This window comes from Daucus carota, chromosome 2, assembly GCF_001625215.2.
Source record: "Daucus carota subsp. sativus chromosome 2, DH1 v3.0, whole genome shotgun sequence".
NCBI classification, from domain to species: domain Eukaryota; kingdom Viridiplantae; phylum Streptophyta; class Magnoliopsida; order Apiales; family Apiaceae; genus Daucus; species Daucus carota.
The window spans coordinates 41121689-41138116 of record NC_030382.2 but is presented as its reverse complement, the minus strand read 5'-3'; the positions used below and the strand labels follow the sequence as shown (position 1 = coordinate 41138116).

The following is a 16428-nucleotide window of genomic DNA, read 5'->3' as shown; positions in this document are numbered from 1 at the left end:
TGGTCAAATTGACCAATTTTTAACAAAAGATTACGAGCAATTCTTTTATCATTTTAAAAAATTAAAAATTATATTTAAAATAGATTGTATGTATTTTATAATGATATAATTTCTAAAAAACCCAACTACATACTATATATAAAATCTAGTCAAAAGTTGGTCAATTTAATTGTTGAAAGTCAAAACCGGGCTAGCAGGAGGACTATTTTTCTGAATGATATGCTTAGGATAAATAAAGCCCATACCAGAAGTGCTTGTCTTTGTCAATGCCTGAAGGTGTTTAATTTCAATCGAGCATATTGTCCCAACCAGGCCCAATCAAATAACCGTTAACTTTGTCCAACTTTGAGCCCAGCTCCATGACAGTGAAGCTCCCAGCTCATTATCAATGGCGACTTACACCCGCGCCAGAACATTCCTCACGCGACTCCACCCCTCCAGGTACACTCTCCACAAACTCCACTTTTCAACTCTAACTTCACCGTTAAATTACGCCGCCGGCGAATTCTCTGATAAAACACAAATTAACGTCAACGAAACTAAAATATTAAACGAATTATCAAATTTACTACCAATTCGTCACAAAAACAATCACATTCAAGCTGAATTTACTGCGAATACAGAAGTTACTGTGAATTGTAGGTCAGTAGATGATTTTTTGTTACCTGAGGAGAAATTAAGAGGCGTGTTTTTACAGAAACTTAAAGGCAAAGCCGCAATTGAACAGGCGTTAGATAATGTTGATGTGGAATTAAGTAGTGAGTTAGTTGCGAAAGTCGTGAATCGAGGTTGTTTAAGCGGCGAGGCCATGGTTAGGTTTTTCGAGTGGGCGAGAAATCGAGACGAGATAGGTGAGAGGATTGATGTTTATAATGTGATTGTTAAGGCATTAGGGAGACGGAAGTGTTTTGATCATGTGATGGAGATGTTGAGTGAGATGAGATTGAGAGGCGTGATTCCAAATTACGAGACGTTGTTTGTTGTTATGGATAGTTTTGTGAAAGGGAAGCAAGTGTCGAGAGCGATTAAGATGTTCTTGTGTTTGGATGAGTTTGGATGGAAACGTGACACGGAGGCATTGAATGTGGTTTTAGGTTGTTTGTGTAAGAGGTCGTATTTGTGTAGTGCGTGTTTGTTGGTGAAGAAGATGAAGGGGAAGGTGGAGTTTAGTGTGGTGACTTATAATATAGTGATGAGTGGATGGGCGAGATGTGGGAATGTTGGTGAGTTTGAGAAGTGGTTGGAGGCGATGGTTGGTGATGGATTTGAGCCGGATAGTTGTACTCATAGTTATTTGATTGAGTGTTTGGGGAGGGCTGGTAGGATGGATGAAGCTGTTGAGATATTTGAGAATTTAGAGAAGGATGGTTGTGTTGCTGATATTTGTGTATATAATGCAATGATGTTTAATTTTTTGCAGATCGGAGATTGTGATGGATGTTTGAGATATTACGAGCGTATGTTGAGGGTAAAATGTGATCCAAATATGGATACGTATGTTAGAATAATTTATGGCTTTCTTAAGGCCCGAAGAGTATCGGATGCTATTGAAATGTTTGATGAGATGATTGGTCGTGGAATAATTCCCAACACAGGGACCGTAACTTCATTTATTGAACTTCTATGTAGCTATGGCCCTCCTCATGCAATGTTGATGATTTATAAGAAAGCTAGAAAAGCTGGTTGTATCATATCTTTGAGTGCTTACAAGCTGTTACTGATGCGACTTGCTAGATTTGGCAAATGTGGTATGATGCTGAATATATGGGATGAGATGCAAGAAAGCAGATACTATTCTGATGTGGAAGTTTACCAGCATATTATAATTGGACTTTGCAACAACGGACAGCTTGAAAATGCTGTTCTAGTCATGGAGGAATGTTTGCGTAAAGGTTTTTGTCCAAGAAGACTTGTTTGTAGCAGATTGTATAATAAACTGTTGACTTCAAATAAAGTAGAGACTGCATATAGGCTATTTATGAAGATCAAGGTTGCTCGACAAAAGGAGAATGCTAGAAGAAATTGGCGTGATAAAGGGTGGCATTTCTGAGCTTTTACCTCTTCTGTCTCTTTTGCACTAGTGTTTTGCAGCGGACTTAATGTTGCCCAGGTGGACAGGTAAACAGCCCCCAAGTGAGGCATAAATGGGATGGCATGACTGCTGCAGAAACTTTTGTTTAGGTAGCTTTTTCCTCAGTTGTTTGGCTGGAGATTTTTTAAATGTCGGTTCTATTTCAATGAGCATGCAAAGGGGGATTACTGTTGCATATGCTAAGGAAGCTAGAAAAGCTGGTTGTAGCATAATATTGAGTGCTTACAAGTTGTTACTGGCACGACTTACTAAATTTAGCTAATGTGGTATAATGTTAAAGGAGTATATGGAATGAGATGCAAGAAAGTGGATACTCTTCATATGTTAAAGCTCACCAGCATCTTATAATTGGACTCTGCAACAATGGACAGCTTTCAAATGCCATCCTAGTCATGGAGGAAAGTTTGTGTAAAGGTTTTTGTCCACGCAGACTTGTTTGTAGAAGATTAAACTATAAGATGTTGACTTCAAACAAAGTAGAGGCTGCATATAAGCTCTCCCTGAGGGTTGCTCAACAAAATGAGAATGCAAGGAAACAGTGGCATGAGTAAGGGTGGCTTTCGGAACTTTTACCACTCCTGTCTCTTTTGCAGCAGTGTTTTGCAGAGGATTTGAAGTTGCTCGGGTGGGTAAACATTGTAAATGCAACACATTATTCTTCTTGGTGATCTTATCCTTATATTAAAGTATTAAAATTGTATACTTGTATTCACACTCTGGCCAATCTTTTCTTCATATGAAAACAGTTAACACATTGTCACTTCTCAGGCAATTGCTTGGCTCTTGGTGCTGAATTTTTTGGTGTTTCTTGCTGTATGTCTATGTAGTTTCAGAGTAAGGTGATCTATGATGACCAGATTCAGTGTTGAAGCCATAGGTATGGAGTATTTTTTGACAGAGATACTTTATTTAAACAAGGTACACGGACACATGTTTGGTTTGCTGGTTTCATTAATCCATTTTTAAGCAGAGAACAATTACCTGCAGTTTATGTAAATTAGTAAATCTGACACACCAATTTTGAATGTTTTCTCTCATATCGTTGAAAACTCCTCCTCCTTAATTTATGTATCTGGATAATTTTTTTAATATTTACAACTTATCGTTATCGTATATAAAAATTATTAATATAATAATAAAATATTATAAATTATCTTTTAAAGTGGTCCTATATATTTTTGTAAAATTAAATTTCAAAAATAAAAATAAGTCACCAAAAAAAGTTAGGATTTCCAATTTCTGGCTTATAAGTCATAAATTGACTTATCTAATTTATCTTTTACACAAATGGTAGAAATAAGTCAGTGTCTAACTTGTAATAAGTACATATCTTCGAAGTTAATTGTGTACAAACATAAAACATACAGTAATTAATTGTAAGCAAACAAGCAAGACATCTCGGCTTGCCGAGAAGTTCAGTTAAATGGTCCATGTTAGTGGACTTTTCAGGCTTATATAGCCTCAGGCTCATGTGAACCTGGATCTATAATAGTCCACACAGGCGGCCGACAATAATGTAGTACAGTATGAATTTAAAATTAAGTCTTTGAAATCTGATGGCCACCAACTCATGCACCGAAACTTATCAAGAAAATTCCATGCATTTTTGGTTTTCTTTCAATCCATACCAATTTTTTATTATCGTTGAGTTATCTATCAGGATGATAATAATAAGATATTCGTGGTGAGTGAGCTGGGTTCAAAATATCGTGATATTATATTTAGATATTTTTATTCAAAAAGTCTTCCCTAATCTCTTCTTATCGATTGTACCAGTTGTTTTAAGGTCTTATAAGATGTACTCCCTCCGTCCCTCTGAGTTGTATACATTGGGGGACGGGGACGCGGCACGGACTTTAATGCTCCTGCAAAATGTAGTTGTGTAATTTATTTTTAAAATTTTTCTTTTCTGAATTAAAGTTTGGATGTTATATTTTTATACAGAAAAAAAAAATCTCAAAAATAAGTTACGGAACTATATTTTATAAGAGCATTGAAATGCGTGTCGAAACGTATAGAATCAAATGGGACAGAGGGAGTATCATAGTTGTTGAATCAGTCGACCCAATTAATGGCTTCTACAAGTTCTCAGACTCCATCTTCTTCTGTTTCATATTCGATGTCTTTAGCTTCTCCAACTCCCCATTCTTCTGCTTCAGCCCCACCTTCTAGCTGGGATGTTTTTTTAAGCTTCCGGGGTACAGATACACGATATACATTCACCGATCATCTATATAATGCCCTTGATTGTCATGGAATTCGAGTATTTATGGATGATCCTGAGCTACGTACAGGAGAGATAATCTCAGACGCATTGCTGGAAGCGATTCAGGAATCGAAGATTTACATTGTTGTCCTGTCAGAAAATTATGCTTCTTCAAGTTGGTGCCTTGATGAGCTTGTCGAAATCTGCAATTGTTACCAAGCAATGAACAGATTGGTCATTGTTGTGTTTTACAACATCGAACCATCTGTTGTACGGTATCAAACCGGGAGTTACAAAAAAGCGTTCAGAAAACATAAATCCCGTTCTAAAATTGGCTGTTTCAGAAAGGCTACGGAAAATCGTAGAATCCGTTATGCAGCTAAAGTGGAGAAAATGGATAAATGGCGCCTTGCACTTTCAACTGTTGCCAGCTTTTCGGGAAAAGAAATATCTTCAAAAAGGTCATCTAACGCTTTATATAGCAGATCCTTGAGCGTTTTGCTTGCCTCTTTTTAGTGAAATTTATATGTTGCTTTGCAGGAGTGAAGCATATATCATCAATGAAATTGTAAATGAAATTCTACTCAACATAAATCCCAAGGTTTTGGATGTTGCAAAATATCCGGTTGGCTTAGATTCTCGTGTAGAAGAGATTAGGACATTGTTGAGCAGTGACACGGAAAATGTCACTAAGATTGGTATATATGGTATGGGTGGAGTGGGTAAAACTACTCTTGCCAAAGCTCTTTTTAATCGACTTCTGCTAGGAGGAAGCTTTACGGGCAGCTGCTTCCTAGCAAATGTTAGGGAGGTTTCTGCGGCATTCAGAGGCCTGGAATCTTTACAACAGAAACTTCTTAACGACGTTCTTAAAAGTAAGAAAAGGATTGAGGTTGACAATGTTGAAGAAGGAACTAAGTTCATAAGAGAGAGAACCTGTTCAGCGAAAGTACTAGTTCTTATTGATGATATATATGACCGTAAACAATATGAATCCTTGGTAGGGGCATTTGCTTCTGGGAGTGTAGTCATTTTAACTACAAGGGATGAAGAGACACTGGATAAAATTAAAGTTGAGCCTAGATATCGATACCTTTTGAAGGAGTTGGATGATGCTGAGTCACTGGCACTATTTACTCAATATGCATTCGAAAGTGTTAAACCAAACAACACTTTAATGGAACTATCTGAAGACATTTTACGTCTTGCTGGTGGACTACCCTTAGCTCTGGAGGTTTTTGGATCATATTTGTCTACACAATCCGAGGTAGGATGGAAATCTTACATCAAGAAGCTGCAGAGGGATCCAGACAGCAGTATCCAACAGAAACTTTTGATAAGTTTAAGTGCCTTGGAATTGGAGGATCGTATGCTAAAGAACATGTTCCTTGACATTGCTTGTTTTTTTATTGGAAAGAAGAAAACGAAGGTGGTAGAAATATTGGAAACTTATTATTCATACGCAGAACATTCTATTAATATTCTGCAGAAAAGATGTTTACTTACGGTCAATCAGAGTGCTGAGTTAAGGATGCATGACCTGTTGCGGGATATGGGAAGGGAAATTGCGCATAATACCTCTCCTGACGAGCCTGGAAAGCATAGTAGATTGTGGATATTAAAAGATATACACGATGTGTTGAACAACCACACGGTAACTGTCTCTTCCTTTATCTCTGTCTTTGATTAATATAAAAGACTGGTTTTAACTTTTATTCTTAATCATACATCTGTTAGGGAACAGAAGCGATTGAAGGTATCATATGCTACTACTTTGAGTATGAAGATCCATTCAGAGGAGAATCAATTGCTATGGAAACATTTAGAAGGATGAGCAAATTAAGATTTCTCTACCTTAAAGGTGTAAATCTCACAGGAAGCTTTAAACACACACTTGAAGATTTGAGGTGGTTCTGTTGGGATCGATGTCCGTTAATGTGTTTACCTTCTGACTTTGACCCGCAAAAGCTTGTTATCCTTGAGCTGACTCATAGCAAAATAAGAACAATGTGGGAGCTAAACATGGTATGTACAGTGGGTATCTCATTTTCGCGAATATGACAAGTTGTACATTTTTTCCTGATTTGGTTTCATTGCACTTTACAGGTTTCGCAGGTTTTCGAAAATTTGAAGACTCTAAACATGTCCTATTCTTCGGATCTAATCACAGGTCCAGACTTCACCAAATTACCTTTCCTTGAAACTTTGAATCTTGAGCGCTGTGAAAAATTGGAGAAGGTCCACACATCAATTGGGAGTTTACAAAGGCTTATTACCTTAAATTTGAAGTATTGTAGCAATTTAAGAAGTCTTCCAGACAGTATATGCAACTTGCGAGCATTGGAAGTCCTAATTATTAGTAAGTGCAGTAGGATGGAAGCATTGCCTATAAATTTGGGGAACATTGAATCCCTAAAAGTACTCGATGCGGGAGAACTAGCTGTTTTGGAGTTACCAAATTCAATGGGATGTTTACATAAGCTTGTCAAGTTGGACTTATCTCACAACTATCATGTGAAAACTCTTCCGAACACCATTTGCAACTTGAGAGCACTGAAATGGCTAAATATTGGGTGTTGCACAAGGCTGGAAGCATTGCCTACAGAACTGGGGGACATGGAATCCCTAGAAGAGCTCAATCTGGAGGTAACAAGTGTTTTTAAGTTACCCGATTCGGTTGGATGTCTTAGTAAGCTTGTTGCACTGAATTTAGGTGGCACTAAGCTTTTAACCCTTCCGGACACAATTTGCAACTTGAGAGCATTGAAAGTTTTAAGTATAAATTCTTGCCGGAGTTTAGAAGCATTGCCTACAGAATTAGGGAACATCAGATCCCTTAAAGAACTGAATATGAGCGGAGTAGCTATCTCAGAATTACCAGAATCAGTCGGACATCTAAGTAAGCTTGTCGTGCTGGGATGTACCAACGGAAAACTTGTAACTCTACCGGAGACCATTTGCAACTTAAGGGCATTGGAATTTCTATACATTGCTCAATGCAATAGTCTGAGAGAATTGCCAATAGAACTAGGGAACATCAAATCCCTAAAAGTGTTCAAGGCACGTGAGCTAAGAGTTTCAAGGTTACCAAATTCAGTCGGGAGTCTTACTAAGCTTGTTGAACTTGACCTAAGTGAAAATCATAGACTTGAGTCTCTCCCAGACACCATTTGCAACTTGCGAGCACTTGAAAAGCTAAATATCAGACAGTGCAGCAGTCTGGAAACGTTGCCTACAGAGTTGGGGAACCTTAAATCTCTGAAGGAGCTCAATGCGGAGGGACTAGCTGTTTCAATATTACCAGTTTCAATTGGATGTCTTAGTAACCTTGTCGTGCTGAGATTAAGTGGTAATAGGAACCTTGAAATTCTTCCAGACACCATTTGTAACTTAAGGGAATTGGAAGTTCTTGATATTAATGGGTGCATTGGTCTGGAAGAATTGCCTATGGAATTGGGAAACCTCGACTCCCTGAAAGAGCTTATTGCGGAGAATCTAACTGTCCCTGTGTTACCAAATTCATTAGGATGTCTCACTAAGCTTGTTGAGCTGAAATTGAGTAATAACTACAGGCTCAAAACTCTCCCAGACACTATTTGTGACTTGACAGCATTGAAAAATCTTGAACTTGTAGATTGTTGTTCCCTGTTGTTCATTCAAAAACTCCCCCTCAATTTAAAATGGATATGCACTGAAGGTTGCACGTCTATGGAAAGATTACCAGATTTATCCAGCTTGACAAAGTTGGAGATATTGGACCTTGCAGAGTGTAGTCTTTTGACCGAGCTTCAAGGCTTAAAGGAACTTATTTCCATCAGAACAGTTTATCTGGGAGGTTGCAACTCAGCTCTTAAGACATTTGCCTTACGGAACAGGTTGGTTAATCTCGAATAATCAAAGTCTTATAATGTTTCTTTACTGTTTGAATTTTTTATTGAGTAAGATGTTCTGAATTACTAATTGCTAATTGACCAATTATATATCTAAGTAAATAATTAACACATATTGCCTATTCCAATATTGTTAAGAAGATCTTGCTAAATGTTATTAATTAATCAGATTAAACTATAGGTAAAAAAGAAATACTTTTCTAACAGATTAGTTTAGTTTAGAGGTAAGTTACAGAGAAGTTTCATATATGGTAATAGCACCAGATCAACTCAGAGATGGTGACACAGAATTCAATTTACAGCAAATGCAGGTTGATCTACTGTAGAACTGCAAGGAGGCTACATGAACCACCTGTGCTGTTGAATTGGACAAGAGGGGAGACCCGAAATATGGAGTCTTTAGTTCAGACAATAACACACCTTTAAATCATCTCAAATGTTTGACGAGACTCTGCTGTTCCTGCACTGTGGAGACGATTGGACTCTTATATTGTTTTATTTCTTCTGGTAAACACTATTATTATTCAGTAATATAGTTGGAATCGTCTGTGTTGCTATTTAAATATTCGAAGTGTGCATAATTTATAACAAGGACAAGAATCAATCTACCCTTTTAAGTTGTACATCATAGACTTCAATATTTAGAATATGCAACAAAATTATTACTCAAGGAATGAGTGAACTCATAGACTTTGAGAACTCGCTGGTAATTGCGTTTTGATTGTTTTCTTATTTGATTCCAAGACCTTAGGCTACAAACTCATTAAAAGTGGTACTATTTCCCATCGATGTTTAGTTTGCATCTTTTATGCAAATGCAAATTGAACTTCGGAATAGGGCCAAAAAACCTTTCTTGAGAACTATTGCTTCTTCTGCACTTGCTCATTTTGGATTAAATTAATATATTGATTTCTTCCTAAAGTGAAAAATGTAACTGGAAAATACAAAAAAATGAAAAATTTACCATTCTGCAGAGTATTTTCAGGATGTAGGATGAATTTCTTTGTATGGATGTTCTATTACCAGACGTTAAAATTTTGTCGTCTAGATGTCTGGGGACATCTTTGCATGCCCTTTAGTTAGATAATAAGCTTTCTCGAATCACAGAAATCCTTTGATACGGCTATTGATTTCTGATACAATTCATCAACGAGTAAACCTTGACAGAATAAAAAAGTATCGGCAAACACTATTTAAACCACCGCAATCCTCAGTACGTAATCAACAACTTACTTTACAGAGGTCAAAGAATGATCCATCATTACAAAAATCCTATTCCATATACAATTGAGATCCTTTGACAAAGACATACTATTGACTTAAGCATCATATAAGCGACATGGAAGCAAAATAATATTTGTTCATATGAAGTAAACCCATAACCTTGAACCTTGTTAAACGTCGTCACTCATCACAACAATAAGCGACACAGTTATATCATGGACCAGTGAACTGTACTTTCAATTCATAACCCTTGGATTTTAAAACCTTAAATTGTGCACGGGTGATGCTGAGAAGTGATGATGCTATAAGCTATCTCGGACAGTAGGAAACTGGATACCATCTTTTAAATGACTCACTGCAGTGGGGAATAACCATTTCAACATGTTTGGTCCCAATATCTGACAGACATGAAAATAATGTGTCATCATCGTAGTGAGAACAGACTTATATATTTAATTGCCAAGATCAGGGATTTAAAATCTAAACAAAATAGGCAGGATATAGGAAGATACCAGAGTAATATTTTTGTAAAAACCAACATCGAAAGGATGATGATAGTTCTGCCCAGATTTTCTAGCCAGCCATTCTGCTCGTACTGATTCGTAATACTGGCAAGAGTCGGATGTCAAGAGTGTAACTTGCAGTAACCAAATATATACTTGGTATTGATTTGGCACATCAGTTCATCATATAGACAGTTTACCTCTATTGTTGTCTTATTCCGGGTGATGAGATATATATGCCAGCCCAAGAGAGTACCTAGTGTAAAGCTAAATCCCATGGTCATAATCGCACTGCAAATCTGAAAATACAATTGTCTTAGCTTTACCTGAGTTGAATCAAGAAGATATAAAGTAAAAGTAGGAGTAACAGAAAAGCGTCAAGCAATACACATTCAACAAGGAGGTGGTCTTAGAGGTCGAGGAGGATGAAGGGGGAGAAAGCAGCTAGCCATCTTGAACAGCAGCAGATAAAAGACACACAAGTAATATAACTCAACTCAATTGTACTGGCAGCTCTTTTGACTCGAATATGATACAAACTGCGTTCATTTAGACTTCAAGTCATTCAAACATGGAAGATTTTACGTTATCAGAGTTATCTGTCATATTGATGGCAAGGAGACGAGTGTTGTCAAAAGCAACTAATATCCAGCAATCATTACAGCTGCCAATGATAAAGACTCAATCTACGCCCAATAGCTCTTCAACATACGTTTGTTAAACCTATTTCATGGCAAAAACATCACTGAAGATTATTTTTTATATCTGAGCAAGCTGCATAACAGCACTTATTTGGTGTCATTTACATACCTATTACCTCATTACACAAATGTCACATGATACCACTTGTATCTAGAGAAAAGGCCCCATATACCACAATTTCTACAAGTAATGCCCAAAATACCAGAATTGGGAGAAAAGGCCTGAAATCTCACTTATTAAAGCCGGATTTTCCAGCGTTTTGATTTTTGGAAGAAAATGCTACATCGTGTTGCGTTTAGGTTTAAAAAACCCTTTAAAACATAACAAAACGTAACACGATCTGGCGTTTTAGTGTGAAATGCTACATGAAATAGCATTTAGGGCTTTAAAACACCAGAGGATTTGGCGTTAAGTAAAAGATGAAAGAACGCTGCACGATCTAGCGTTTTGGATTGCAAAGTGGTATTTGGGGCTGTTGGAATATTGATTCAAAATTGTAATTGAAGAATCAATTATATTTTTATCTCTTAATGTCTCTTTAATTAGAGAAGATTTGTAACTCCGTAAACTTATTATGTGGCACTAATCGTGCTTATTTGATTTGTATGAGCTCTATATAAGGAGCCTTTTGATTAATAAAATTATAAGCTTCCACCTAATATATTATATTTATCTCCCTCTTGTATCTTAAAAAACCAACAAATGGTATCAGAGCTTAATGATCTTAAGGGATTTGTGAGTATGAGTGCTCCACGTTTGTGGTGAGAAGTGCTCCACGGTTGTGGTGAAAAGTGCTCCACATTTGTGAAGAGAAGTGCTTTACGGTTGTGGAGAGAAGTGATCCAAATTTGTGGTGAGAAGTGCACCACGTTTGTGAAGAGAAGTGCTCCACGGTTGTGGAGAGAAGTGCTCCATGCTTGGTGATAAACGTTTGTGGTGAGAAGTGCACCACGTTTGTGAAGAGAAGTGCTTCACGGTTGTGGAGAGAAGTGCTCCATGCTTGGTGATGATGAGATGTACATCATCATTTTCAAATTCTGAATAAATTTTACAATTTCGAATCAAGAGGGAGTGTTGGAATATTGATTCAAAATTATAATTGAAGAAATTAGAGAAGATTTGTAACTCCATAAACTTATTATGTGGCACTAATCGGCTTATTTGATTTGTATGAACTCTATATAAAGAGCCTTTTGATTAATAAAATTATAAACTTCCACCTAATATATTATATTTATCTCCCTTTTGTATCTTAGAAAACCAACAGGGGTCATCTTCTCCGGTAGTGGTATTTGGAACCGTATGGGCCAACACCCTTGTATCAATACCACACAGTCAAAAAAACTTGGAAGAGAATATATAAGTTTTTAAAATTGTAACTGAAAAAGTACAAGGATCAATTAGCCTTTGATTTTTTTGAACTTCTTTAAAATCAAAGTCTTGCATAAAAATATTATGAGAAAATTCTTGAAATTTTCTTGACCAAATAATAAGTTGCATGCAGGGCCGGAGCCACCCTTGCCAGGGTGTGCTGCCCACCCACCCGAAGTTTCAACTGAGCTATATATGTAGTTGATGTCTGGGTATTAAATAATCTTACACATTGCCACTTTGGCTTTGTTTGATTAATTTTCTACATGTATCATGTTTTGCTTAGATTCTCACTTTTTGAAAGGTAAATATGCACTTACATTGTGGAGTAATTTTATGTATTTGCTAGATTTATTAATGCAACATAGTTCTCACAGACATGTATATTTCTTAAAATTTTCACAAATTAAAAAAACCAAAGATATAAATACACCAAAGCATGTAAACAAAGGAATTGCTGAACAAAATATTTATTTGTTAGTAATTAATATCAGCTAACTTTAAAGCCTTTCTTTGCATGTTATACCTAAGAACATGTAAATATCAAATTATCACCAAATAGCTATCCGATTTTTGTAACAACACTTTTCACTTTGCGTAATATCCTTGCAGTTTTGGACAACACACTCAAACGGAGCCTTATTGTCTATTACTTTTGAAATTGATGTGTATTTAACTATATCATATATTATAATTACTATTTTTTATGTTATGTATATCACGACTAGTCGATTCCAAGGTACCCATTAACCGAGAATCAACTTTGCTCCGTAATAATCTTGAGCATAATTATCCACATACAAGGATCTTCTCTGTAAATCTGTAATACACCATTAAGCTGCTCGGTGAACAGAAAAATTATTTATATAAGCCTATCAAGAAACTCACATAAAAAATCTTGATGGAACTTGATCCATTGAAAGCCCAGTCCTTAAGAATCGCAGAGCAAACAATAATAACCTACGCATGCCACAATCACCGGTCACTCATTCTGTTTAGCACATTAAATTTAAAAGAGGCTGGCTACAATATGCATACCGAAGAATAAATGTTTGTCACGGTTGCATACAGAACAAGAATAACATAGGCTTTATAGTTTTGGTGTCCAACACAATTATTTATCCACAAGCAGTGGTGATCCTGCATTAGAAGTTAAAAATTAAAATTTACTATTGATTGATGGATCTTAATACATTTTTCAGGAAAAGAGGAGGAAAATGAAAAGGTACCTACCATACGTAAGACACACCGTTTACAGACACGGCAATGATGGGCTCTAGGAGGCTTGAATGCAGAACACTTGTCACAGCGCCTCAATTGTACATCCTGAACAAGTATAAATATTTTTGTGAGAAAACTTATACCAAGATACAGTAAGTTTCACATGCTCACAACTACAGGATTGAAAAAATCATATTTTGCAGGACTCTGTTCATACGGAAGGAGAAAACTTGCTGCTAGCCAACGATGTTAGTCAATATAAAGAAGATAGTTTGGGAATTATATATGTAGATGGTAGGCAGTAAACAAACGCTCAACAACAAGGAATTGAACACCCCTACATCAAAACTTTCAATACTTCATATTTTACTAAAATAAATGGAACTATAACTTCTAATCTCTACCCAGCAAAAAACTTGAAAATAAAATATATGAATGATTGTAATAAGAACTAGACACTAGTTGTAGAAGTTTACTAGAGTTGCATTGTTTGATTATAGTTGCAACAAATTTATGTATTAGCTACAAGGGGTTCAAAATGCGAATACATATAAAAGATGCCGCAGTTTCTAAATCTGTGTAGTAACATAAAAGTCTCCAAAAATTATAGCAGGCAAAAGGTGTACATGTATCTCACCACTGATTACTCACCTATCATTATTGTCTTGTTGCTCTGTTGCACTATTATGAATAGAAACTATGTAAAGGAATCAGCATCGGAGCGTTCACATAAGCCCCATTCATCCTTAGGGGATGGCGGCACACACACCCCCTTAACTTTTTCGAAATTCCAAGGCTGTATACGGTAGTTCCTCAAAATTATAAAATGCCAATACCTAATGGTTTCATCTCGATTAACAAGAATTCCTTTCAATTACTCTACCTCCTACATTACTAAAAAGTACATAAAAAAGCAAGAAATCACACAATTCAATCTCAATCCCTAGCCAGAACCAACAAATCAATCACACAACCACACTATACAACAAAAAACACAAAAGGGTCAGATAAAAATCATTCCTTAAATCAAAAACTCACATTCTTTTTAGATTCTTGATCAGAAGCATCACTATGTTCAATATCAGGCACATACCCAGATGGGACCCGACCCGGATCAGTAGTAGCACAAACCAGGAATGAGAAAAGAGTAAAAGAAGCCAAAACAGAGAAGATTAGAGTGTTCAAAGAACCAGATGAAGAATGCAAACCCAACCAATCTTCAAGAAACACAAATATAGTGATGTAATATATGAAACCCACTAAAACAAAAACTGATAAAATGGGAAGCGATAATAATCTTCGAAGCTTTACTGATTTGGAACTCATAATTTGTGTCTTTGAATGAGTCAAGTTGGATCTGCAGACGAAGAGGAAGGCATGTATATTTCGATCATGCTCGTCGTGTAAGTAAAAATAAATAATTATAGTTATTTTTTGGGTAATCCCAGTTATACTCCCGGTTGTTAACTAAATTTAAAAAAACAAATTAAAATATTTTTTGAGATATTCTGAAATTTTTTATATTTTTTCTACATCGATAGTATTTTATTCTTGTTCATTACGATTACGTTCAAATATAATGATTTGTAAAAATATTATAAACAGTTCAATATGTTTTTAAAATATTCCTCTCAACTATTTTATTTTAGATATAACAAAATACGATAACAAGTAAAATTTATATAGTTATATATACGTTTTTTTATTATGATATTAAATATTATAATTAAGTTTGATATATAATTTTTATTTACTTCAAATAAAAGATTGAGATATGAGTTTTTATCTAGATATTTTTCCGGTCTATTTTCATGAGCAAGTTAACAAAAATTAGAAAAAAATCGATGAATAAAAGAATATCATGTTGTAAACTCTACTAATAAATAACTATCATAATATAAATAAAAGTGAGCAGAACGGATGACATATTGGTCCTCTTCATGGACCATCTTGCATTAGCCGTGATAGAATTGCTTCAAATGAAACAATAAAATCTAATTAATTTTTAATGCATTCACTTTTCGGTGATAAATTTTTCAGATATCCAGATTTTTATTTGAGGGGATCTTATGTCAATTATAACAACATGATGATGATTTCAAAACTAAGATCTCAAATTTTTGTAAAGTGTATGTGATGAAAGCATTGTGACGGGTTAGATAGTTTAAGTATGTACGTGATGAAAGTATTCGATATTATCCTAAATTTTAGAGGTGTAAATTGCGTATAAGTTTTTTTTATAATTAATATAAGGTTATAAGATATAAAATGTTATAATTAATCAAAAATTATTAAATAATACTTATAAACTTTTACGAACTATAACCTTTTACATTGTATAAGTTGCTAGAAAACATCGGTTTGTCCTATATGTCTAATCATTTTTGGTCATATTTTTTATTAGACATTTTTAGTCGTATTTTTTATTAGGTGATTGTAGTGTGCGCGTGATAACCGATACTTAGAGTTAGGGATGGCAGTTTCGGGTAACGGGTCGTGTTCGTGTCAGCAATCGGGTCAATTTTGAGTTGATTTCGGGTCAAGTTAAAATCACTTAAAATTGAATAAAACTGAAAATTGAAGTTATTAGAAACGAAATTAAAATTTCGGGTCATGTCGGGTCCATTTCGTGTCAAAACAGGTGATTTTCGGGTCACTTTCGAGTTTTGTCTCAATAAATCGGGCTACGGGTTCGGGTCGGGTCTGATATATTGCCAGCCCTACTTAGAGTAATGTGTTTTCATCTGTGATGACTTTTCGAAACAAATTTAATTATTTAAAATGATCAAGAGATGAAAAGATATGATTATTTAAAATTTGTCGTTAAGAATGAAAAATATGGTATTATATAATAAGACACTTATATAGTGTCCAAATGTGAAATTAATGTATTGCGCTCTGACACCAACGTCTTAAGGTATTATATATAATACTCCTTCCGTTTCATCACTTTCAAAAAATCATATAGTTTAAGAAAAATGATTGTTTACAAATTAATTGCATTAAATGACCATATTATGTGGTATGAGGTTGATTTAGGAAATATAAATAAGAGATATGTGATGTATAATTGATTTTGGAAATATGATTTTACATTGTAAGTTGAAATGAACAACTAATTTGAAATAATTTTTTATCTTCAAAAATGTACATGTAAATTGAAACGGGGTAAAACACTTGTATAATTGTGCGGTGTCTAAATATGACATCACTGTGCAC

The 16428-nt window shown here is 35.3% G+C and overlaps 3 protein-coding genes across 8 annotated transcripts; 2 read left to right on the top strand and 1 right to left on the bottom strand.

The window, feature by feature from the left end:
- Nucleotides 1-301: 301 nt before the first annotated feature.
- On the top strand, nucleotides 302-8811 carry LOC108208889 (disease resistance protein RPV1-like). 6 transcript variants are annotated; one of them, XM_064087559.1, is made up of 7 exons: nucleotides 302-441; nucleotides 2920-2969; nucleotides 4222-4759; nucleotides 4839-5952; nucleotides 6036-6323; nucleotides 6405-8173; nucleotides 8491-8811. In XM_064087559.1, the coding sequence occupies exons 2-7, from the start codon at nucleotides 2939-2941 to the stop codon at nucleotides 8612-8614; spliced, it is 3864 nt and encodes a 1287-aa protein (XP_063943629.1). In that variant the 5' UTR covers nucleotides 302-441; nucleotides 2920-2938; the 3' UTR covers nucleotides 8615-8811. The 6 variants fall into 6 exon arrangements, with proteins under 6 accessions (XP_063943629.1, XP_063943626.1, XP_063943628.1 ...); XM_064087558.1 differs by lacking the exon at nucleotides 302-441 and adding an exon at nucleotides 2576-2717; XM_017379475.2 differs by lacking the exon at nucleotides 302-441 and adding an exon at nucleotides 2579-2717 and having other exon boundaries at nucleotides 2861-2969.
- Nucleotides 389-2852, top strand: LOC108208890 (putative pentatricopeptide repeat-containing protein At5g43820). Its single transcript, XM_017379476.2, has one exon. The coding sequence runs from the start codon at nucleotides 389-391 to the stop codon at nucleotides 2048-2050; it is 1662 nt and encodes a 553-aa protein (XP_017234965.1). The 3' UTR covers nucleotides 2051-2852.
- A 543-nt stretch (nucleotides 8812-9354) lies between the features above and the next one.
- On the bottom strand, nucleotides 9355-14627 carry LOC108208891 (probable protein S-acyltransferase 15). Its single transcript, XM_017379478.2, has 7 exons — nucleotides 14248-14627; nucleotides 13222-13314; nucleotides 13027-13128; nucleotides 12877-12948; nucleotides 10116-10214; nucleotides 9925-10020; nucleotides 9355-9810 (listed from the first exon to the last, which is right to left on the bottom strand). Exons 1-7 carry the CDS (start codon nucleotides 14533-14535, stop codon nucleotides 9715-9717), a joined length of 846 nt encoding a protein of 281 aa, XP_017234967.1. The 5' UTR covers nucleotides 14536-14627; the 3' UTR covers nucleotides 9355-9714.
- Nucleotides 14628-16428: the final 1801 nt, after the last annotated feature.

Excerpts from the sequence above, each read along its gene's own strand:
- LOC108208889 (XM_064087556.1), top strand. The coding sequence starts at position 4,164 with ATGGCTTCTACAAGTTCTCAGACTCCATCTTCTTCTGTTTCATATTCG. Across the intron at positions 4,760-4,838 it reads AAAGAAATATCTTCAAAAAG|GAGTGAAGCATATATCATCA; the intron begins GTCATCTAACGC and ends GTTGCTTTGCAG. Across the intron at positions 5,953-6,035 it reads ATGTGTTGAACAACCACACG|GGAACAGAAGCGATTGAAGG; the intron begins GTAACTGTCTCT and ends TACATCTGTTAG.
- LOC108208890 (XM_017379476.2), top strand. The coding sequence starts at position 389 with ATGGCGACTTACACCCGCGCCAGAACATTCCTCACGCGACTCCACCCC.
- LOC108208891 (XM_017379478.2), bottom strand. The coding sequence starts at position 14,535 with ATGAGTTCCAAATCAGTAAAGCTTCGAAGATTATTATCGCTTCCCATT. Across the intron at positions 12,949-13,026 it reads TGACAAACATTTATTCTTCG|GTTATTATTGTTTGCTCTGC; the intron begins GTATGCATATTG and ends TGGCATGCGTAG. Across the intron at positions 10,021-10,115 it reads GGAATAAGACAACAATAGAG|TATTACGAATCAGTACGAGC; the intron begins GTAAACTGTCTA and ends GACTCTTGCCAG.